At 36.2% G+C, this 26349-nt stretch overlaps 1 protein-coding gene across 1 annotated transcript; it reads right to left on the bottom strand.

Annotated features, from left to right (window-relative positions):
- Positions 1 to 828: 828 nt before the first annotated feature.
- rpa1 (replication protein A1) lies at positions 829 to 26349 on the bottom strand. Its single transcript, XM_059514307.1, has 17 exons — positions 26187 to 26349; positions 25658 to 25705; positions 25188 to 25266; positions 24622 to 24730; positions 21374 to 21462; positions 21133 to 21204; positions 19962 to 20088; positions 19746 to 19848; positions 19604 to 19672; positions 19305 to 19497; positions 18597 to 18733; positions 17798 to 17946; positions 9884 to 10016; positions 6179 to 6355; positions 5484 to 5591; positions 5110 to 5196; positions 829 to 1480 (listed from the first exon to the last, which is right to left on the bottom strand). Exons 1-17 carry the CDS (start codon positions 26217 to 26219, stop codon positions 1376 to 1378), a joined length of 1818 nt encoding a protein of 605 aa, XP_059370290.1. The 5' UTR covers positions 26220 to 26349; the 3' UTR covers positions 829 to 1375.

Below are 26349 nucleotides of genomic sequence, written 5' to 3'. Positions count from 1 at the left end.
CATGGTGTTTGTTAATATTTATATTATGAAGCAGAAAAAAAAATGGTAACACTTTCCATGAAGCCCGAATTTATAATACATTATAAGGGTATTCTTAAGGCATTATAACAAATGGATAATGCATTATAAAAAACGTATTATATGTTATCAACTCATGAATAATCATAACAACAATTATAATACATCATAATACTTATGTATATGTGGTTATAAGTTTAAGAGTATGATTATTTATAACACTCAATGAACACCATATTGAATCTACTTCATTTACAGTATAATGGACTGTATCATATCTTGACATTAAGATCTGCACAGTATCTTACTACAGCTTGTGAGTGGTTAGATGTTGAGTGTTATTAGAGTGTTTCCTGTTGCGCTGTTTATTAATTGATGTGAGCTTAATACTCTAACTCGGAAAAAAAATTCAATATTTGATATGGTTACATTTTATTTTGATGGTCCCCTTAATCAATAACATTACTACTTAAAATGGGTTTTTGACTGCTTTAAGTAGCATCAGAAAAATGGCAAGATATGCGACTTATAATACATTATAACTATGAGAAATATAATCCATTGTAAAAGTTGATGCAACATGTTCATTGTGTTATAAATAATCATACTCTTAAAAGCTATAACCACAAATAAGTACAATTTACAATATATTAAAACTGTTCTTATGAATATTAATGAGATGATACAGCATAAGTTTTATTATGATGCATTATGCATTCATTATAAAGCTTTAAGAATACCCTTATAATGTATTATAAATACAGGCTTCATAGAAAGTGTTACCAAAAAGATAAAACCACAAACACCAACTCGAGAACACAAACAGCTTTATTATTTGTATAGGAGACATACAGTTATATCTATATAAATACAGTGTGTGCCTGGTAAGCAAGAGTGTGAACAGGATTATCAAATGTTCTGCAGGTTTGGTCCAGGCATTCTTACAGACAGGGGGTTGTACTTTTCTCTAGCCGACCTAAATCACAGCAGCAGACCCCTGAATGTGCACTGATTTATAATTCTCCAAACTCCAAGACCATTTCTTTCTCAATTTGTCTCTTCTACAATCTTCACTTCACAAAATACGTCAGCAATTTCTAAAAGAACTTCAGGCCCTTTCCAATCAGTCAACCCTGGGGACAGCAGCACAAGCTAATCTGATCTTGGAGTTTTTGAAAAAGGTATTGTGAAATTACTGACTGAAATACAAAACAGAGGGAAAAAATAAACTAAAAAAAAAGCATAAAAAGAGACTTTAGAGATGCTATACAATTAGCATGCGCGATACCATAAGTAACTCAAAGGTTCCACACAATGACTTTGTAGGGTTTTGTTCTGTGTAACACTGTCAGTTCTTCTACTGAGCAGCCAATTTCCTTATGTTGATGATCAGCCGTTTGCTGTATTCTCTGTGGTCCACTGGCTTGGCGTCCACCACTGTCACTTTAATGCGAGATTCGTCCTATGAAGACAAAACAAAAAGGTTTGCATCCATGTGCTCAAATTTTTCAACTCGTCCTCATCCAGTAGTTGTAAGGTAGTGTTGCTTTCAACAACAAGAATTATGACTAAATATCATAGTCAACAAACCTTTACCAAGTGACGAAAACGAGACGAAACGTAAATGATGGTCATGTGACGATTACTATAATTAAATGCATAATGCAATATTGTTGACAAATAAAAATTAGACTAAATGTGGTTTACAAAATGAAAACTATGCTAAAATGTCTCTTCATTTTCGTTGACCAAAACGAGACAAAACTAAATGTTATACGTTATTTTTTCTCGTTTAGTAGCATTATAATTATTAGTTTGCAGTATTTCTGTTTTTTTGTGTCTCACTCCAGGGGCTGCACTGTGCAGACGCAGGCGACGTCACTTCCTCAAGCCCCACTCTGCATTATTTAAAAAGATGACAACAAACAAAGTTAAGTCTGACACAGAGAAAGGGACCGATGTGTGTAATTCTAACATGTTTTGTTGGTAAAATGTTGTAGATTCAAATCAGAGCATCTTCAGTGTCTGGAATGGAGGTATTGAGTCTATAAGGTAACAATAATATAATTATGTATGAACGTCAATAACACTAATAAAAAATAAAATGACAGCTTCACACAAAGACTAGACTAAAACTAAAATTAAAACAGGCCACCAAAAACAACACTATTGTAAGGTCTCCTATGGGGATTAATATTTTTAGTTTGAATGTGAACGGTTCCTATTTTTAAGTACAAATCAGCAGCAATTATTTTGAGTTATAATCCTGAAGTACGTATAATCAGTGAATGATCTTGGGGGGGGGGGGGGGGGGGGGATGGAGTAGTGTAGAGGCACAAGCTAAGAATAACCTGTTAATAGACTACATTCACATTTTTAGAAGAATGCTGAGTATTTTCTTATGACCCCTAAATAAACCTTCTTAACCTTCTATATATATATATATATACCTTCTATATATATATATATATATATATATATATATATATATATATATATATATATATATATATATACATATCACAAAATCACAATTTCAAAATTCCCTCACATTTCAGTTTTTTGTTTTTTTTTCATGAATAGGCAAATCTTGGTTGTATTTATTCAATCATGACTTGACTTTATCGTACGAAATGGCCTCCATTTAGTCTGATATTTAAGTAAAGGTCCCATTTAGTCAACTGAAAACTCAGAACAGTTTATTCCAAACTTATCCTCTTCACGTCTATACCTGAAGAAACTAACCCTGAGAAGATCCATATTTTCCTACACCAAACTTAAAGGTGACCTTCCCCAGTGCTGACTGTTGCCTTGTATTCTGATTTCATTATCTAAACTTGGAATTTAACGATCTCCAGCAATATGATGGCTGGGATTTCAGATACTGATACAGCATTTTAGATGCATACTAATTTCCCTGCAGAATAATAAAATCACATTACACAGAGATCGACTGCAGCATAGCTTTATGCCTAACTCGATTAAAAAAATAAGCTAGCCAATTTAAAGCTATAAATTATATGTAGCTAATATGAAATGGACTCAAATTTAAGTTAATTTGAATTTTGAGAAAGTAACATGAATCTCAACTCATAACAAGGAGAAAGAAGGGGATAAAAGAAAATGCTGAGATGGTGTTCTTTGCAATACGTTTGTCAGCAGGTGTGTTCGAGGAAGGCAAACGGAGTAGGTGGTGTTCTTTGCTTTAGGTCCACAGAAACAACATCCTCAATATTCACAGCTAATCTGTCAACGTGGTTCTCACACGGCTCTCATGTAGCATGTCATGCAGAGAAAGAACAAGGTGCAGAGCAATTTTTTTTTATATCATCGGCACTGTGATGGAGGGGGGGGGGCGGAGATGCTGTGCACATTTCCATAAATCTCAATCACATCAAAAGGTGCAAAAAACATTGTGATATACAGTTTGAAAATTATTATTTCATCCCTGGTTTGTAAGCAATTTCAGTTAAATTTGTTAGGAAGTAACAAAAAAGGGGTCTTCAACATTTTTCAAGACAAAGACCCCTTTGGTGGAGAGAAATGCAGCAGTTTGTTATTGAGAGTGAGGAGTCACGTGCCGATTTGGGAGGGGTCTGAGCCGGTCGGCCATGATGGTAGGACACGCTATCGGTTGCCAGGGGCAACGCTTTCAGAACTTCACAGAGGCGCGACTAAACATTTCAGAGCTCTTTCATTTTTGCGCATTTATTATGTCGGCGGAACAGAAAAGGATCTACGAATGAGAAAAAAAAATGAAGTAAAGCAATACAGAAAGATAAGGCGAAAGAAACCTTACAGGAACAAGCTCACACCAAGCGCAAAACAGCGGTATTTGGAGAAGCCCTCAGGCATCCAAAATATCGACCCATACGAGCTCCCTGCAGTGGCACAGAGACCTGGACCATTTACCTCCACGCACACATATGGACATTGTGAATTATATTGTTTATGATGTAAGTCACCTTGCATTCACGCTGTTAATGGCTTTAATCTAACCAGGACATTTACATCTTGCAATCACAAATTTAACTACCCTAGCCAACCCAGAACTGGTTTGTCCACTTTGCAGCCCCCCAACACAAAAACCTGGTACAATATGTATCATTAGGCTAAAATCAAATTATAACTAAACATACACCTCTTTAGCCTACATCAAAACATGTTGCAAACGTTTGTGTACATTGAACATCTCGTTACAATCTAGTCTTTACGAAACAATGGCAGTTATTTAAGTTACTTTGTCATTTTGGTCAAGAAGTGTCTGCTAAATGCAATGTATTTACAACACGCTAAAACGCATGTGAAGAAACTTACTTTGGCCAGTACAACGCTGTTTTCACCACCTGGAGGCTTGTAGATGGACCCAGCCACAGCAGAAAGACTCGTAGCTTTCCAAAGACTTGTGGCTTTTAAACTCCTGAATTGTGTAGTAACTTACACCAAAAACAAGATAATTGGTCCAGGTCTCTGTGCCGCTGCAGGGAGCTCGTATGGGTCGATATTTTGGATGCCTAAGAGCTTCTCCAAATGCCGCTGTTTTGCGCGTGGTGTAACCTTCAAAAAACACTATTCCATTGTTCCTATGTTTTCCATATGTATCGTGTGAGGTACTGGAGCAGTTTTTAACGCAGCAGTAACTTCCAGGCATGGTAAAACAGTGCGGAATTGCAAAAAAACTCCTCTACTACCGAGTTAACAACACATGTAAACAATCTTGTTTCGCCGCCGGTGTCCTGCCAACATGGCGGAGGTTGTGATATCGAGGGGAGGGGCTCTGTGCTATGACGACAACTCCTCATTCTCAATAGTATGTATGCAACAGGTTACATTTTACACCTAGTCTATACTAATTTTCATGTATTTATGTACATTACTCTTTGAAACAAAACAAAAAAAATGCTGCATTTATTGACTAGAATTACAAATTATTTTAAATTAGAATTCCACAATATTACTGTTTTCTATCAAGACTATATTTTGAAATGTAATTTATTCCTGTGATGGCAAAGCTTAATTTTCAGCAGTTTTTCATGTGACATGATCCTTCAGAAATCAATCTAACCAATCTATATTTTCTGATGAGCTTACATTATAGGTTTCCAGCTTCGCTCGGTTCCGGAAGACAAAAGTGTTGAAGTTTGCGCGCTGAAAGATCTCATCGAATGCAGGTTCGTTCTGTAAAAGCAAGGCAAGACAATAACATAAGAGGATTCCAAACAACACATTGAAAAAGAAAACTCCATGTGAGATTGAATCAACCTCTTGGAGTAAGATCCTTGGGCTTGAAAGCCTATTTCATAAGCACACCACAGATAGAACTCCAATTCATACACAATGTGCTGCTTCTCAAAACGTCTTTGTAATACGCTGGCCAATCCTTGAGGCCACACTTTTATGTATCGCACGGATGGAAAGCATAGAAAAAAGAATGAGTGAGAAGCAGACTGGAAGAAGAAACTCACGGAGTCCTTGAGTTGGCCGAGATAACCTGCGTTTTGGCCCAGGAGGGTCTCGGCACTGTCCTGAAAGCAAGTCACCCATTGGTTGTCTCCAAAATCAGCAATGTTGGCCTGTCAGAATGAAAGGACAATTCATAAAAAGCATAAAACAATCCCTTCACTCCTAGAAGTCACATCCAAAGGATACAGGCTAGACTGAATTGAAAAATTTGGTGGTGAAGATCTGAAAAAAATGAGAGGCCATGCACATCAGATCCAGTGTTAAAGACAGTGATGTGCTCTGTAGATGGGTTGAAAAACAAGAGAAATGGACATTTCTACATGTCTGGATGCTGGAGCCAAATGGAGTTGTAAGTTTCTATTTTTACAACATTTTTGGCTGCCGACCAGCAGCAAGATTTATTTGCCCATTTCTATCCTGTCCTGGAATTCAAGATACAGTTTTAAATACAAAAAGGGGACAATTAACAAAACAGTCTGAGCTGATAACCTGCAAAACAGAGAGTGGCCTCAGATGAACGATGCTTATAAAATAGCAACTAAAACTGTTACCAAGTCATTTCAGAAATGACTATTTTCAGAAAGCATAAATGGGGATGGCAGAGATAATTAATTTTAGGACAACAAGAGAATACTGACTGGAGGAGTTTGATGTGTTATTTCAGAAGGGGCAGGAGAGCCAAGGGCAAGTCCCTTACCGAGAGCATGAGACGATATTTGAAGTCAGGGAACTCTTTGTCGCATTTCTCACAGCGGTACATGCCATTCTGCTGGTCCACCACCTTCTTGTTGCAGTCTTTACTAGGACAGGCCTGATATAAGCAGTTCTCTTTACGGATGTAGACTATGGTGGCGATGCAAGAGAAATAATCAGCCTGGAAAGAGAAGAAATAACATTTCATACAAGGAGACATAAGTACTGTTTCTGCAAAAGAAACCTGATTCTATTAAACACAGTAGCAGTTTATTACTATTTTACACAACAATAAAGATGGTGTTGGTGTGTCCAAATGTTTGACTGATACTGTACATCCTAACTACCACTTCTATGGTATAAAATCCCTGAAGTTATTAGATTGTAGCTGCAGAACTTATATAACATGATATATAGAGTTTAAAAATACAACCTGCCAGCAAAATGGGCCACGCAGAAAAGGCAAAACAAAAAACTTGCCTATATTAATTTAAAAGTAGTATATGCAAAACAGAGAATATGCATAAACATTAAAAGGGCTTCTGAAAGGGGCTGAAGGCAGAAGGGAAACAGTAGCCGTAGAGCACCTGGAGGGGAGGTCAAAGGCTCTGTGCTAAATGTATGCAGAAGAGACAATGGGAAGACAGGAAGTGCACAGCCAGTGGGGCTAGAGATGAAAAGGGAGACAGCGATACTAGGAATTATTTTGTGCAGTTGGCACTTCCTGCTTAGACGGTACTCTCTGGTATTGCTATGACTTTTCTGAAAGCCTTAGAGGCACAGACATCATGTTTTGCAGTCAGAATCATATCAAATAAACCATTATCTAACATAACAGCATAAAGAGTTTTTTGTTAGTTTTTTTTTGCATCTGAAATATCTGTATTTTTTTTCCAATCTAAACAGCACTGATAACAGGGTTGAATGGTTAAGCTTGAACAAAGTTAATGCGAGAAAAAAAGGTCAAACAAGTCAAATACATTTATAAACCAAAATCTAGTCCTAAACATTCCAAAACAGACTGATAGCTTAAATAATATTTTTTACCAGTGTTCTGAATATGCACTTTCAGGTCCTATGTCCCCTTTTTAAGAAAAAATACCTCAAATAGAAGGAAGAGGGGGTTCAAACAGAAAGAATTGCATGTTTGAGGGTGAGAAGAGAAAGGAGGTTAAAAAAAGTCTTGAAGAGTCAGCTAAGAGCACATTATTGTTTTACACACATCATACATCAAGAAATAAGATGGAGCACAGACACAGGAGATTGCGGATTACAAGGTGAAAAAGGGGTCAGTGGCTGGACATGAGCATGACTGCTCTTCTCAAGGCTCTGGAGAAACACGTTAAACCAAATTTTTCCCACACAAGCACACGTTTACCCTGGTGACAATGGTGTTGATGAAAGTACTAAGATTTTTTGCAATGACCTACAATGGGTTTAAGAAACTCGCACTCCTCAGAAACTCAGGGCCTGATTCATATTTATGCTGTAAAACTGCTCTTTAATGAAATGCAAAAAAGGGCACTTTGCCTTTCTGAAGACTGAGAATTCAGCTCGCAGTGGATTTATCATCTCTCTTTGGACCATAATCTATACAGAGCCTCTAGCAAAGTCTTAACCCCATATTTTCTAAGGAAATGGGATATGAAAACAACAACAAATGGCAAAAACGTGTTACCACTGTAATTGATTTCTCTTCTAACAGGTTTACTGCTGACCACCCAGTTGTTTCGCTTTGAGAATTTGACCCCAATTAACTTCTCGAAGGGCTGGAATTGATATTCCGTGTCATTTCAAATAAATAAAAAGCCTCCCGGGAAATGTGAACGACAAAGGCAGAAAGCAGACAAAAAAAAGGCTTACTATTCAATAAGTGAAATATCCCCGTAAATTATGGTCATTTCACTTAGTGACAAACAAAATCCCTCTAAACATTTCCACCTCTCTGAAATACAATAATTAATCCAGTAAATATCTATGTAAATATTGTCACATTTGTTTGGTAGATGAATGGGTCCTCTCAGAGGCTGCAGAGCAGAATATTTTTCTAGTTGCCAGTCAATATGGCTGACATTTTTACTGACATATTTTCATTTTTTTTTTACACACAAGAGAGTCAGAGTAAAGTCAGTTATTTCATTCTTTTAGCACAGACAGATAAAATGCAGTTGCTGAAGTACCATTCACTCAATCAAACCTGAATGATTTAATGATTTAAGCTTTTCATACCAGATAAGAATTTTTAAAACATTATTTTTAAAAAGATTTCCAAAAGCACAATTCCTTGTTGATTAGATCCTTTTAAAATTAATTTAACCAAAAAAAACAAAAACAAAAAAAAGAATAAGATTTCTACATTAACTACATAAATATCCCTTACTTCTCCAGGCCTAGAAAACAATTTTAAAATTCCCTTCCAATAAATTTGACAGGACATTTCAACTCTGGTAACATGGGACAGAAAACTAGGACACAAACATTTTTTGCGAGGAGCATCGTTAATTTAATACAACTACGATTGTAGTTGTATTAAATTTTGGTTTGCAACCACACTTGACTGATGATGCAGTGTTCAACAGCGGTATCACGCAACACCCAGTGTCTAAATCACATCCTTCAGAAATTTCTAATGCAGAGAAAAAAAAATCTAATTTCTAATGCAGAGAAGAAGAAAAAAAGTCTTGTTTTCTCTCTGCTTTAAAAACTGATTTCTAACTTATGTGAAAACATTCTTCCCATATTTCACTGGTAAGCTTGTAATTTCTCTCTTTTTTCTGGGACATTTATCTTTAATTTTGTCAGTGATATTATCCCCAACAATAACCATGCTTTAATAAATCCTCTTTAACCAAACAAGAATAGTAAATACATTAAATGTATTATTTAAAAAATACAATTACATTACTATAACAAACAATAAGGTAAGTATATACTTGATATTTATAACAATATGCCAATTTAATTTAGAAATACTTGAAGGACACATGCCATACTCTGTTCATATTTAAATTATTGGTATTGCTATGGTATTGAAATTGTCATCTTTAATTGCAAATTAATATAATCTAATCTCTGGTACTGGTATTAACCATTAAAACACTGGCATCACGACAATCCTACTCCTACATATACGCCAGAAAAACCAAAAATAGACAGCAGACAAGGTCAGATTTATTATGCAGCATATCTGCAGTATAATCTCTTAATTATTAGGCTTAGTAAATGGAGTCCTGCTAATCTCCATTCTCTATCTCCAGTGCTGAATGTGAGTAATGCTTAAGCACACACCTTGGGAAGATGGGAAGGGCATTACATAGAGTGATTAATGATCAGAGAGAAAAGTAACAGTGTAGCTAAATGACTGCATCCCTGTCTTTTGTTTCAGAACACGTGTCACGCAGGACCGACTTATTACAGCTAATCAGATGAACAGATAATAACAAACCCTAATAAAGTGATGCTCTGCAAGACAAGGAATTCCTAAAAAGTGTATTATTTACAGCTTATTCTCATCATCAGTTCATCATTCACTGCTGCAGTTTCGCCATATGTACAGAAGTTTGCCATTTTCTACAATATTATAAGCACTTTTAATGTCTAAATCTGGGCAGTCAAGTGTTTTAGTTTTCTAATGTTACAAACTCTGCTATTTTAGATAGAGCCAATTGAGAATATGGTCTTTTAGACAAGAAACGTGTGGATGACATACTTTGTCTCCATGTCCTAAGTGCTCATTCTTGACCTCCGTCAGGGTCTTCCAGTTTGTGTTTCCACCACCACCACCAGGTCCTCTCAACTCCGTCATCGACTGTCCATCCATAGCATGTCCTTCCTTATCATACCTGTTAACAAATACACAAAAAAATTGTCAGCCTCTAATGATGTCAATCATCAAAAAATAAATCAGTCAGACATCTGTTCATCTCTACATACTAGGCAATAGCTCATCTGTTCAGGCAGATAAGTAGCTGATATCGTAACTAGATCTCCAGAGACAAAGAAAAACAGCAGCAGTGGCCACAGAGACGCTGGGGGCTACTTGTGAAACGAATCAACAGTGTAGGAATGGTTCAGGGAGATGGGGTCAGAGAATGCAATGGTGAAATCAGAAACCCATTTTCACTCACGCTCCGGAGTGGCTGGGAAGACAGAGGTTGGAGAGAGAGAGAATAAAAAAAACAAAAAGCTCTCAGGATGAAGCAGTGTGTCTGAGGAATCGATACCGCATGATAATCTAGAGACCGTAGGCCTGGTTACCAGAGGGGTAGGACGGGATGGATCGGTAAATACAAGGGTTCAGGGCTTGTTCTGGGTGGTACGACTAATTGAAAATATCCAAGTTAAGACAAGCATGTGGCCCTGGCTGCTTGTGCTGTTTGCCACGTGAAAAATGGGTTTAATTCTAAAGCATGGTTTCTACCTTAGTTTTCAGCTGCTTTGTTGTATCACCGTACTTGCGTACTTCCCAAAATAACTTCCTAAATATAATACTAGTTGTGCGTTGCAAAAAGGTTCAGCCTACTTCTGATTAAAACATTTTTTTATTGTCCCCAGAATACTTCAGTGAAAATTGGATATTCAGAAAAGGCAAGCGCTATCATACGACAGTGACAGGAACTGATACCATGCTGGAATAAAGCAAGAAACTAATTGTGAATCTTGCGAATGAGTCATAAAAAAAAAAAACAATGCCGCAGAATAAAACAACCGCTTCACATGGCCAAGAGTTGATGGTGTGAGGTAATTGGCTGACTAAGCCTGAATGTATGGATGACGGCCGGTGCCATTGAGGAAGGCAGAATGAACACGGGAGGAGCAAATTGGAAATGGCATGTGCTTTAGAGCAGTGGAGTGACAGGCTGGCGCTCAGTGCAGTGTGCTTGAACTGAGCAAAGCAGACAAGAGGAAAGCAGCGAGATTGAGCACTGAACGGACTGCCACATGTCAGAGGACAAGAAATACTTGTGACAGGAATAGTAAGAGAGGCAAAAAAATTAAGAATCTATGAAGAGATGTTGTTAATAAGTCTTGGTTGAGTGCCTTTTCTCTGTAGCTTTGAAAAATGATTGCGGTTTTAAAAATTTTTGTGTCAATATACTATATTTAAACAAAGTGTCATTATGGTATAACTAGGTCCTTAAACTATGAGATGTAGACCGTTAATGGGTTAGTTCACCCCAAAATAGAAATTCTGTCATTTCTCACCCACATGTCATTCCAAACTGGTTAAACCACTGATGACACATGGACTATTTTATCGATGTCCTTTACTACCTTTCTGGTCCTTGACCATGGTAATTCACTTGCAGTCTATGGAGGGCCAGAAAACTCCCAGATTTCCTAAATTATTTTAATTTGTGTTCCGAAGATGAACAAAGGTTTTACGGGTTTGGAAAGACACGGGGCGAGTAATTAATGACAGGATTTTCATTTTTTTGTGAACTATCCCTTTTAACTTGCTGATTAGAACCAACATTAGTATACAATGCATGTCATAAATGGCTTCATCAGCAAGAAAAATCAAAGGTATAATTTAGCCAAAAATAAAAATGTAATTTATTCCCATACATGTCTTTACAAAATAATATCCTTCCATGTAGCAATACATGTTAGGCAGCTATTCAAGCAGCTTTTTAATATAATGAAAAGCCATATGATGCATTTAAGAAACACAATGAAACGGAGTCTTAATTGACTGATTTCTTCTCTACTGCTGTAACTCTGTGGTCACAGTTACATTTCAGCAATTTATTACAGACAAAAAAGCTCCATTAGTTAATAGTGTAGATGGGTATAGCATAAGTCATATTTTAAATTGAAAACGTGATATTTAAGTTATCATTATAAAACTACTTAACTTCCAGTTTGTTTCTCACACAATGCTACAGTATGGCTTCAGAAAACCTAGAAAATAAACACACCAGTCATACAGACTGCTTTCATAGAGCTTGGCAGTATAAATCCTCTTCTGTTATATGGAAAAGCTTAGACATTCTGCCTAAGATCTCCTTTTGTGTTTCACAGAAGAAAACAACACTGGGGTGGAATGATATGGGGGTGAGTAAACAATAACATTTTCATTTTTGGGTCAACACTTCCTTTGACCTGGAAACAGCATGGCAGCAAATGTTCTCTTGAAGCTCACTGTAAAGTAAAATAGTGTTCCCCAAGGAGAACTCTGCTCACGTGTGAGCCAAGCGGATAGCCCCCCAAAAAATATATTTAAAAATAACAGTCACTGAAACAAGTGACCCTCGTTTAATATCTCAAATTGAGTTTGATGGAGACATCTAGTGTAAGTACAGGGAGTGCAAGCGCAGACAGACTCCTGGGTGTGTGTTGCTTTATTCCACATCATGGTTTGAAGGCTCTGACAGATGGGGTGGAGGCAGGAGAGGTTCCACTGCCTCGGAGAAGACGGTCGAAAATGAAAATGATCCAGTCAAAGTAATTGGCAACCTATAAGTAAGAGTGGATCGGCGAACGAGAAAGAATGATAATGAACAGGGCGAGAGTGGAAGGGTGAGAAAGAAAGATGGAAGGCGTGTCTGATTGAGTATGCGGTCCACTCTGCAGGAAGAGCAGACTAAGACTGGTCCTAATCTCTGACGCCATCTATTGGACAAAAGAAGACTTGCATCAAAACGCTGAGAAAAATCTAGTATTAAGGGTTAGTTCATATACTGTATACAAATTTCGGCCAAATAAGTAAACTGATTGCTACACTAAAAACAACCGAAGCAACTACCTGTCAATTAAATATTTTAGTACTAAGCATTAAAAGAACATATTTAAATGCCTATGCCTTCCTTGGCTCAGGCAACACAAATGTAAAATTTCATGATATGCCCAGGTTCTTAAAGTGAGAATTACACAAAATTAGAGGAACATGTATTAAATATTCCTTCAATTCCTGCACTATAACTTTAAAAGAAATACAACGCCCACACTATCAACACTAAATTACAAAAAGTCAGAAATACTGACAGTAAAGCAGCACGGCGATGACAACTCCCTATACGGAGTAGGGATGTTCATTTCAGTTATTTTTCCTAATCGACACTCGTTAACCCATTATTAACAAACAAGATTTTAAATTAAAACTGAATTAAATTAGTAAAGGATAAGTTTCTCTGTGACCCATTAAAAATACTAACATTTGTTTTAGATGCGCAAAAAGCAGCCAACAACAGAACATGAGGATTCACATCACATCACATCAGGCAACTGCAGCTCTTCTGCGAGCGGAGAAAAACATAATAAAGCTAGGCTATACAAAGCCTAAATATAACAAATAAATAGGCCTTAACAAAAAATATATTTTTACTTCATAAATTAAGAAAATGAACGAATAACACCATTTCTGTTCATTTTTGTGCTGCGCAAAAGGAAACCAGATGGCAGAAAGTGGCATCCTATTTTTCTTTAGTCTTATTTTACGCACAAAGAATTGTTTTTATTGTGAATGTACACAAATAAAAGCAAACCGTTTTCAATTCCGATTCTCTTTATGACTAAAAGGAGTAGTTGCTTCCACTGTTAGAAGGAAAAAATTCAAGTGACTCTGGCGTCGCATTAGCGCATGTTAAGTTTTGCTACCTTGACATGCAGCCTGTTCATTATTATGATAAAATACAGTCAGTCAAACATATCGGAAAAAAAAATAACACTGCTCAGTTTAAATATATAGTAAAATCTGCGTTATCCCCGTACCGCCGTTATTTAAAACATTTTGTTTTACGTGGATATTGGAACGTGAGTGAAGGCTACATAAGTAATCATTTGGCATTCAAATACATTGCAAATAGGGAAACATTTGATTGCGTGTCGAATGACCAACCGAACGTTGGTTTCGGTTTCTTTGTAGCCTAAATTAATTCGTTTTTGCTTATTTATATTGCTATAACTTTTTAAAGCCCTATTTTTAATTCTTGTTCTTTTCTAAATAATGTTAATTGAAAGGATTAATTGTGGAGTAAGGGGCAACTAAAATAGCCTAGCTATGTTTACAGTGATTATTTTAATGTGTAAACATTTCTAGTTGGCATTAAGCCTATTTTTGAATGAAATAAAAAATGCGACTTATTTTACGCAACTTGTTTTTTTTTTGTTCTCTAAAAACCTTTTTTTTGTGTATTTTAACTATACAGCAAACCTTAAAAAATTATAAAATTACTGAAATAAATAAATGACTTTTTCAACTGTTTAACTGATGTATTAGTCGGTCAAAATTCTTAGCGGTCAGTTAACGGTTAACCGGTTAAAATGAACATCCCTAATACTGAGCTCTGGAGCGTGAGAACTAAGGATCCTTAATCAATGTGATTAATTGGGCTAACTTTAAAATGGCAGACAACGTGTGCGCCCCAACATGTTCAACTCCACGAGGAACAGACTTCAAGGTTTAATCCCACTGGGCCTACATCTTAACAGATCAAATATGCACATTGTCATTTCAGTCAACATAGTACTGTATTCACACATTTGACTTATATCATTTAAGAATTTTCAAGAATCAGGATATGCAACTGAATAAGTTTTTTTTTAAAGCAAAAATATTTATATGACAGATGGTTTGAGTAGAGGGGCTGATAAACGAGTGCTTAGTGACGATCAAAAAACTTCAGAGACAAATTGCTTAGTCAAAAGCTCTTCCTTTGTATAAAGTATCAAACAGAAGCAGCATCTGGATTATATAAAATAAATGTTTTTCAAAAGAATATTTGAAGAGTTTGGTTACAAAATTGCTATAAATCCATTTTGATTAATTTGAGTAAAAATGTGTTTTCTTTACCAAGAAAGGCAAGATGAAAACCACTATTTTCTGTGTCAAACTTTCACATAGTATCTTTAGGTTATAACATTCAAAATCTGGATTTGAATTTTTATTTTAAAATATTTTTTATAAAAAAAATTTTTTCCCCCAAAATGCACTGAATCCATGATAGTTTTTTTTCTTCTTCAAAATGCAATAAATCCATTGAATCAACATGAAATGTATTTTTCATATTGAAACTGTTGAAACATGGTTATTCCACATGACACCCTCTGAACTTGGTCAATACTATACTATTATAGTAAAAATACATTCATAAGCCATCGCTCCCAAAATAAATTCAATGCGTCGTCCTGTTTGCTATAAATTAATTACAACAAAACTTCATCAAGAATAAGAACATCACATTAGACCACAGAAAATTACATTTCCCTTACAACTTCCAAAAGTGCATTCATCTTTTCCTTGTTATATTCATTTAGTAAAGTAATAGTTTGTTTATCCACAAGTGGCCTTAAAACATTAATAATACCATTTATGGACTGAAAAAAAAAGCACTTTGATCTATCTAGTGCATTATTTTTAACCACTTTTTTCAGAAAAATGGATTGCTACAACAGCGGTAAAATAAAGTTACAACTTGAAGAGGTCTCAGAAGTAGAAAACTGGCACAGTGTGTCAAGTGGCTGAATGAGTATCCTCATGCTGCAGACCTCAACAACACCTCTAGGTTCAACTTCAAAACAGCGCTTACTGCAGCTCTACTAATTGAAGGGCGCCTATCAATTCCACAGTGGCCTGCTGGACCTTCAGAACGCTGGTCAAGAGGCCCTGCACTACGTATTGGCCCATGATTTGAAAGCTCATTATCTCTGGCTCTCCAAGTGAGCAGAGGACAGACGTGAGTCCAGAGACTAAGTGGTTGAACTTACCTACGACTGGATCAGCAAAACTGAAGTTCTGAAACATCGCTGACAAAGAGCATTTTTAGCCCCTCAAAATGCAAGGAAATATGCCGGTCCAACCCCTATGTACAGCCATGCATAGAAACCAGATGCTTTGAGCTGGCACTCTGGGACTATAAGGAAAGCTGCTGTGACTATCACTGCCTCTCCACTACCTCACCCCACTGTGCTCAGTCACATTCCACTACCCTCATTATGTAAATGAAGACTTCAGATCCCCCCAAAATAATTACCCTCTCAAACTTGCAGACTAGAGGCTGGTTAAACGGAGATTTTAATCGCTTGTCAAAATGTGCAAAAAAATTAATAAAAATGTGGCAGAAAATAAAGTGTATTTCAACACTGTTATGCACAGCTTTCATATTATTTCCCTTCAAGGCTGGGGGTCTGTGTTACTGGGAGGTAAATAAATGGAGCACACAGAGAGGAATTGATTGAAACCTGCAGGGAGAATGAAGAGAGACACTTGTGGATGGCTTCGGCCAAGTGGGCTGCTAGGTGGTGAGTATGGATTGTTAACAGGTAGGGAGGAAGGATTAGTCAGTGTGGCACTGTAACAAACAGGGTTTAGTGAGGTTGAAGGCTGAGCAAGACTTCATGAGTAGAAAACGTACCATTTAAAAGGATAGTACACTCAAATTAAAATGGTCATTTACTCATCCTCATTTCATTCCAATTAAACCTGTATGATTTTATTCAATTTTAAAGAACGCTGAGGCTGAAACAACTGTAGAAAAACAAACACACATCAAAATGCCTTTTCTTTAGAGACAATTAAAGGCCATTCAGTAAATGCAATTATGTAGTTACGCAAGCAATTATGTGTGTACATCACTTCATAGTCTAATACATAAACACTTAAAGAACTCAAATATTCCAACTGAATTTGGCAAAAAAATAAATTGTAAACAATTATTAAACTGGACAGAAGTGGAATATTTGTTCTATTTCCAAGTGGAACTGCTCCATAATTCATTTTTTTATATGAATAGCCTATATAAAGTTTTAGTGGTGCACCTCACCTCAGTATTCGTATTATTTTCTTATGAAATAGTAGAAAATATAGTTTATAATGCAAAATGTATGTACTATGATGATGATTCCCGTTCAGCTACCAAATTCATATAATACTCTACTGCAATGGGAAAATGCATTATTAAACACTTTGCAACTGAAAGTGTACAATGACTGTTGTTTTCTCAAATAATCGCAAGCTGGTGATTATTTAATAACTGTGACATGTCTATCCAAGATATTTTAAGCTTCATAATTATACATTTGGCAGTCCCAACACACCTAAATTGGCAAGAAGGCAGAAGAAAACATTAAATGAGTCATAACAGTTTTTCAATTCCTTCAGTAGCCAATAAGAATCTATAAGGATTAAGACAGCGCGCGTCTGTGCTCTAGAAACACAGGCAGTAATCATATACTAAGCTCTGCTACCTTGTATGCAAGTATTTAGAACAGCACCATCTCTCAAGGCATTCAGTGCCATCATTTCCCCATCTTCCTCGTTTCATATCCCCAGAGCAGAAATAAAAATTTCTGTTCTGAAAGGAACCAGGTCACACGAGTCCACTAGGGGAAACTGAACATCTTGGCAGGGGATTAGCCATAATTTGCATTCCTATATCAGCCTGAATGCAAAGCCCACCAGAGCGCCGCTGATAGAGCTAATCTTGATATCAAAGGCATGAGCATGCTCATCCTCTCGGAGTTCTAGAGTGTGCATTTTAGTGTCTAGTCTCTGCTCATCCCAATTCTCACATGTGGAGAAATAAAAACAGGAGCGCATCAGAACGCATCTGTTTCATCTAGGACAAACACTTAACAACAGATGCAGCATATTGTCTCTGAAACCGAGAGAAAAATCACTCACCATCCCCGCAGTTTGTATGCCTCAGGAATGTCAGGGTTGATCATGACCGTGCTGCTGTAGAGAGTAGAGAGAGAACGCCCACCAAAGTCAGACAATCTTGCTCCCTTAATGGCCAAGATAGGTTGCCCACTGCCATCAAATGTCTCTGCCTAAAGAGTGAGGGAGGGAAAGAGAAATAGCTAAGCACTGAACAACTCCACATACTACTCCAACAGTGTGACATTTTTCTTGCAAGCACTAATGCAAAGGATCTAAGTATGTTCCATCTAATTGTGATTTTATGCATTTGGTCTTTTATGGCAAATCTGGCAGCTGTAATGGGAGAGGGACGTTTCTCCCAGTGCTGGACAAAAACATAATCTGGTACAAGATCAGAATGTTTGCATGAGGATTCCAATCAACTGTGATATAAAAATAAATTATGGACTCCAAACATTTGTGTATTTTCTTTTACAAGAAGTATTATGAAACTAATACTTTTATTCACAAAGCATGCATAAAATTAATTAAAAGTAACAGGCAAAGACATTTGTTACAAAAGATTACCATTTCAAAAAGCACTGTTCTTTTGAATTTGCTGTTTAACAAACCAAGAGAAAAAAATACAGTTGTTCTGCCTAAAATTTTAAACAGAAACAACATTGGATAATTTCTAATGTGAAACTTCTTGATCCACAAAAAATAACAATACTCTTAAGTATTATTACAATTATGACAATATGGACAAATTTTACAAAATCAATTTATTTTGAACTGGATCATATAAAATGAATAAAGATTGATGCAATCAGTTACGTACCTCACTACCCCACATGGTGAGCTGGATGATTCTGCCGGACATGTCCATCAGTTGGATGTTCCTCTTCGAAACCTCACGACTGTTCTTGGTCATGATGCGCGTCACATCCTCAGTGTTTTTACACACTGCAATCACATCTGCAAACACACACGCCAGGCAGGTTTACAACACTGCTACTCCCCCCAATTTACCAACAGTAAATAGGTTTGGGATGACTGTCCTATACCACTCATCCAGAATGTAATTCCACAACACCCATCAATGCTCCATTACAGCGCGCCATCTTAATCCGCTCATATCAGACGCCGTTATGAATCATTTAGCTGCCATTAGGAGCGTTTCACAAATCACTGCCAGCACCTGACTCAAATCTCGGATAAGAAATACGCTTGCTGCACCTCGGCGTGCTCCGACTGCCATTACCATAATTAGAGGCATGCTTATTGACTCTTCATTCTACCAGTGAAAGCATCTTTCTCCTCTGGTTCTGCTAGAACCCGACAGGGACACAAAGTCAATCTGCACCACAGGCCATTACTGTCATAAGCATTATTAATATTGCATTCATCATCAATGTTATAATTACCTCAACCTCCTGGGTCTCAACACATTTGTTACACAGAGCCATGCCACTGTCTCCTTCGCAGTTAATTATTAAAATGCTGGTTACTGATGATGCCAATTGCACAGGACAGGGAATACGCTCACCTACGATGGCGTCTTTCTCCCGGGACTCCAGGTCACCAATGGGAACAAAGTCACACTGCACCATGGGTACATCATGGCTGTCCTCGCAAGGGGTGATGGTTGTCTCACCGTTTAAAGTCATCTCATAGTCATTCTTAAGCGTAGAGAACTGTTTGTTGGCAATTTTCAGGGTGCCTTTTGAGATGTAGTAGACCTGAGGACAAGAGATAAAATCAGGTTATGATATCAACACATTATTCTAATAATTTGTGTAGCCCTCCTTACACACCATATTAGACGAGAACATTAGAAGACCTCACCTTTCCCTGTTCGATGAGCGAGTAGAATTTGTCCACCTCATTATTAAATCCAGTTGCTCTGATCTCCCCCTATAATAAACAAAAAGCAAGAAGTTAATACTCTTTCTAGTTTCTAATCAGATCACTGCTGATGAATGCTTACACTTTCATCCACAAGCTCCATGGAGAAGAGCTTCCCATCCCCTCTGGAGTTACTCCATGTGCGGATGGCACTCTTGTTGGTGACTCTGGCTCTAACAGTCCATCTGAAGAAAACAACACACTCTTATTAATTATGACCACACAGTATGTTATGTGACATGCAACAGTCAACTGGACAGGAAAGAAAAATATTCAGGGGTGTGAGATTTAGACCAACTTTGACTGGTATGGATTGAGGCTGGCGATGGGAACGACTTTAGAGCTGCCTCCAGGAGTGTTGGGGGCAGCCATGGGCTTTTTCCCAAAGCTCTGAGCAGAAGGTCTGTTCATTGAACCTAATGAGGCTAGAAGAGAAAACCAAACATCACTGTAAAGAACTATAATAAGGTAGACATTGTCACAGACACATAGAGCACATTGAAATAATGACTGACTGTAATGACACAACACTTCTGAAACAATCTTATGCGACAATCTTGAAAGTGTGAATTAAAACGGCTGTCGAATACAGCTTGTGAATCTACAATGACGTTAAAACTTCAAAGAAGATTAGACTCTGTGCTCAAAATACATAATTAAAACATCTTTAAATGCTTTTTGATAACAAAAAAGGGTATCTGCATTTTAAAAAGAATGAAGTTAAGACTTTCTAATTGAAGCAGCCAACTAACACAAGGTGGCCACTTGTTTCCACTACAAAACTATATTTATATATTCCTTAGTGAAGTAATATTATATCCCTCCTCAACAAATCACATGGTTTTACCTTAACCATCTACAGCACAGGACAAGTTACACATTTAAGTTTAATACTTTTGAGTTAGATCGAATCCCTGACAAGAAGTGCAAGCAACCACCTATTATTAGTCATGATATTAATAGTCATTCACATGCACGTAACTAAAGGAACAGCACACCAGCTGCAATATGATTCCTACCTTCTACCGCTGTTCTACTTCAAGTTTAAAACATTTCCAACAAATAGTCCAAATGGTAAAGTGGAGAAAAAGTTGTTTGATTGAATAACTCATTCATCAGTTCACCTAAAGGCCGTTGGTCAGCGGTTAGTTTTCAAATCAGTCGCCATAGTTACAATCAGCTTTTTATTTAAGGCTTATGGTCTTATATTTTTTCTGAAATTTTATTTGTCAGCACTTTAAAAAGCATCTTGAAAATGTGTCAGATTTTCAACTAATATATTTTAATTATTTTAGTAATGATGTAATGTTTATAATCTAAAATGCAACCAGTTCACAATTCAGAATGTCATAACATAGCTACTGCATTTCAGCTCAGGAACATGTTTTTATAATTAATATACATAACTAAGGTTTTTCTACACAAATATTTATAATAAAAACAGAATACATTTTTGTTTACTTCCATACCATCACTTCCATTCTTAGGCTGAACTGGACGTACAGGAGCCGGAGCTGCATTCTGTTGTGGGTTTGACTGGCCTGTAGCACAAATTTTAGATAAAATTGAATAAAAATTTAATTAAATACCTCTAGACAAGGTGACTGAAATAGTAGAACATCAATGCTAACAACAAAATGTAAAATGTTTTAATATGAGCATAACTAATGTAAGTTTTCATAAAATTTGACATTTGAAAGGTACTCTCACCCTCCACATAAGGAGTCGGGTCTCCAATTTTTCCTGCCATCTGGTCAGCAGACTTGATCACATCCATGTCCAGTATAACTACCACACGTCTGTGTACAACATCAAACACCAAAACTTGATAATACGCATTAATACACATATGCTATTGTTAAAAGGTTTGAGGTCAGTAGAATTTTTTTTTTATAAATCAATACATTAATTCAGTAAGGATGCATTAAACTGATCAAAAGCGACAGCAGAGACATTTATCATTTACTAAGATATACATATATATAAAGAAGTTATCCATTTAACAAAAACACTGTTCTTTCAAATTTCCTATTCGGCAAAAAATCATGGAGAAAAAAAAATTAGTGCTGTCAGTCGATTAAAAACTTTAACTAGATTAATCACACATTTTTTCTGTGATTAATCGCAATTAATCGCAATAAAAAAAGAAATGTTTTTGTACGTTTTTAATATATTTTTTAATGTAATAATTTCACAGTTAAATTTAAATACTTGTTTAAATGACATCTTTTTATGAATGAAGGCCAGTATTACTGATATTAATACAGTTACTGATTTTTTTTTTCTTTTTACATTTATTATTAGGCTTCAAAAATATAACAGTTTTTAATTTAAGTAAACTTAAAACAATGCTAACATAAACCCATAATAAATGTCATGTTTACTCCTGCCCTTCCTGTCTTAACAGTTAGGAAATATACAGAAATTTAATAAAGTTATCAAAGTTATATGCAGTCTGCACTGCATAAACTATAAATTAAATAGTTAATCCTTATTAAAGCTACAAAAGTTATTTAGTCAAGAGCAGCGAGTCATTTTCTCTGTTCCCTTTGTTCTTTAACTTTACTGACAGGAAGCTTTATTGGCTGCAGTCCCTTTAAGAGCAGACAGACACTCGGATCTCACCGTTTATATACTGTCTATGGATCTCGCCTCATTCTCTCACAACTCTTTTTGTTCATTTTAGACTTTATATAAATCATTTAAGATTGCTCTTATGAGGATAATCAACAAAACTGGCACTTTGGGATGTTTATTGTTAGTTCAAGCGCTTAAGAGAAGTGGATTCTGGCGCCCTGTCTATGCATTGTGTGTGTGTGTGTGTGTGTGTATGTGTCACATAAGGGCATTCACAGACAGCGCATTCTCTTTTGTCTTGCCGCGCTTGAAATGTTTAAAAGCATTTAAATGAATAAGAGCGTTATCATATAATGTAAAGCTAGCCAATGGATGGCGGATGCTGCGTTAATTGCGTTAAATATTTTGACACGTTAAACCAGACAAAAATTAATCGCATGCGTTAACGCATTAACGTTGACAGCACTAAAAAAAATATTAAAATATAATATGTTTTCATCATCAATAGTACACAATTCTTCTTGAGCACCAAATCATTATATTAGAATTATTTCTGAAGGATCATGTAACACCAAAGCCTGCAGTAGTTGGCTACTGAAAATTCAGCTCTGCAAACACAATAAATTAAAATTTAGAAACAACAGAAAAAAGTCATTTTAAATTTCAATAATTATTTTCAATAATATTAATGATTACTGTATTTTCTTAATTTTTAAATAAATGTGGAATTGGTAAATATAAGATGCTTTTATATATATATTAGTGCTGGGCGGTTTGACCAAAAATGTATATACCGTTTTTTTTTTCAAAATTATACCGGTTTTCCGGTTTATGACGTTTTTTTTTTCATGCATAATCAGGTGTACAATGCATTTTCTGCTGGTTGATATTCCAAGATGTGCTTGCGGCTAAGGTGCTGGAGAAAATTGCTCGTGTTGCCGCCTTTGGCGACAATTTTAGACCAACAGCACTTGCATAAAATGGATATTATATATATTTATATATATATATATATATATATATATTTTTTTTTTTTTTTCTTTTTTTTTTTCAGCATCGTAAGTCTTTTATCACAGAACAGTAACAATCTTTCATATAGACATTAGTTTAAACTCAATAAATATAAACAACGCATTATTCATGCATTTTACTTCTAGGTTTGTATAATAAGCTGCTTAAGCAAGCGGCAAAACATTTAAACACAATAATTAGCCTACTTTTCTTGTTAAAATATTTAAAATTAAAACACTAGACAGAAACAGTCTCGTGCATTTTGCATTTAAATCTTTATCACAAGCAATCCCACGGGTCATGTAATGAACTTTGTTTTTCTGCTTCCATAATAGTGAACATATATATTGTTTTCCTTGTTTATCTAAAAGTGCTCTTTTTCTTGTTTTAAACCTAGCCAAAAACCCATGTGACTGGGTTTACATGTCAATCCATGTTATTTTTTCCCGCGAACAATGCGCTTTCACTTTAATTCAGCGCCTGCAGCACAGCAAAAATAGACTCAGTACGTTACAATCGCTGCACTGCAGCAGAGCACCACTCCTTGACACCTCGTGCAGCTGAAATCCGTTAATACGCACTGCAGACGGACTGTGTGAAACAGGCGTTATAACATAACACCAGAGCACTGCTGTGTGTACCCTCACCACACCTCGCAGTTGCTGCTTAGAAGTGCAACATTGTAAAGGGTCCGTCTGAAACAGTGTCGTGTGGCTGCGGCGCAGCATAAAGTTAGTTCCGAACGCTGAGTAATTAAATACACCGGTATGGCGGTATATTCAAAATTAACATCGTAACGAAAATATACACCGGTTTTCGGTATGAACCAGTTTACCGCCCAGCACTTATATATATATATATATATATATTATATAAACCGTATTTTCCGGACTATAAGTCACACTTTTTTTCATAGTTTGGCTGGTCCTGCGACTTATAGTCAGGTGCGACTTATTTATCAAAATTAATTTGACATGAACCAAGGGAAATGAACTAAGAGAAATGAACCAAGAGAAAACATTACCGTCTACAGCCGCGAGAGGGCGCTCTATGCTGCTCAGTGCTCCTGTAGCCTACACTGAAAACATAGAGCGCCCTCTCGCGGCTGTAGACAGTAATGCTTTCTCTTGGTTCTTGGTTCTAAATAAATGCGACTTATAGTCCGGTGCGACTTATATGTTTTTTTCCTCGTCATGACGTATTTTTGGACTGATGCGACTTATACTCAGGTCGACTTATAGTCCGAAAAATACAGTATATAAAATAAAAATAAAAACACTTTACATAAAGCAGAACCACGAAATCACACATAAACATCCTAACAACAGCAACTGGGGAAATCGGATCAAGACCTGGAGACTAATGCTTACCGTCCATCTTTGAGAACATTAGTGACGCTTCTTTTCAGCATACACACACAGTTAGAGGCCACCTGGTTTTGCTCAGCCATGGGATTGAGCTGTGTGGAGAGCATGAATGCTGGATGCAAGGGGGAAAATAGAAACACTTAAAAATAAAAAATACATGGTGCCAAGTTATTTGCATTTTTATAGAATAGCTGGGGTTTGCATCCCACTGATGAGAAAACATTAGATCATAATGGCTAATGACCATACACATCACTCACTCCTGACTTTAAAGAAACTCCTTGTCCAAATTATCCCACCACCAGCTTTCAAAGACATAAGCACCTAACATAGACATTTATATGTGTACCTAACAAAAATATTGCAGAACGGCTATATATATACGGCTTTGGGGGAGATGTTCATCCAAACATAAAGTTCCACATCTGAACTAAAGTAACAGCTGTTTTGCAAAACACTTTAACAGAACAAGTCCAAAACAACATCCTGAGCATGAAAATTACACTTGATTTAAAGGTCAGACACATCAAATTAAATTGATCACATCTGAAAAAACGAATCCAACTTACAGGACATGGTGTGTAGCCCATCACTCATCATGAGACGGAAACGGGACAGGCCATTTCCCCCATCAATCTTACGAATGTTCTGCATAGGATATTCCACAGAATAAAGTTGACTAGCTTATAAATAAATAGTCTGTTTCTTTAACCAAACAAAGAAACATAAGCAAAGAGAATGAGCAAGTAAACTAAATATTAAATAGATACAAAAATTATATGTTTAATAAAAAAAAATGAGAAACAGTACAGTAAGATACTCATAAAAGTTTCATTTTAGGCTTACTGAAATATTACAAATATTGTAAGTTATAATATAAATGGAACATTACTATTTTATTTCCCTCAGAAATCATGAAATCTTATTATGGCATTAATGTCTGCAATATCCGCTTTGACATCATCACTATTTTATAAAAACGTGGTAACAAAATAATCTGATTCATTTGTAAACAATGTGAAAGAAATCTGACAGTTACCACACACTGCAGAACAGGGCTGCTGACTTCAATTCCTTTTGTCAGGGACTGAAAAGAAAAAGAACACACTATCAATCGAGAATACAAATTTTTTTCAAACATTATCATATAAATCAAAGTAAGAATATTAGTAAATTCAGACAATTGCCTTATTTCACCCACACTCAAAACATGCGAAGAAAAAAGACGACTTAGTCACATGAACAATCTTCCATCTACAAAGACTTGTGACTTTCTTATACAGTTAAAATCAATGAATGGATGTAAATTATAGCTAACGTTACAATGAGTTCACTCTGAACGGACTACAACATTTGCATTTGTACTGCAATGTATTAGCAAGTAAAATTGTATTAAATCCATTTAACTTAGTCACAGTTAAAACATGCAATCATGGAAAATGCTATGAAACATTAAAGCCAATTATTTGATTTCACTGTCATAAAGTTAGTGCAGATGAAAACTTGCTGGCTAACTTAGCAAGCTTATGTTTGTAAACATTGAAATAAGGCTACTGCCTTATTCTTACCTCAATTGCCCCTTCTGACAGTCGAACGGTCATATTTTCAACAAAAATACTGCGAAGCAAGGATTTAATCTAGTAATTATAATAAACAAGCGTCTCTTGCATCAGATGTCTCCTGTTTCCTCGCGCCAACTCGCTCCAAACGCGCGAAAGTGCGACACACGAT

The sequence above is a fragment of the Carassius carassius genome, chromosome 28 (genome assembly GCF_963082965.1).
Source record: "Carassius carassius chromosome 28, fCarCar2.1, whole genome shotgun sequence".
In the NCBI taxonomy this organism is placed as follows: domain Eukaryota; kingdom Metazoa; phylum Chordata; class Actinopteri; order Cypriniformes; family Cyprinidae; genus Carassius; species Carassius carassius.
The sequence above is the reverse complement of the archived record's forward strand: the minus strand, read 5'-3'. Positions and strand labels throughout refer to the sequence as shown.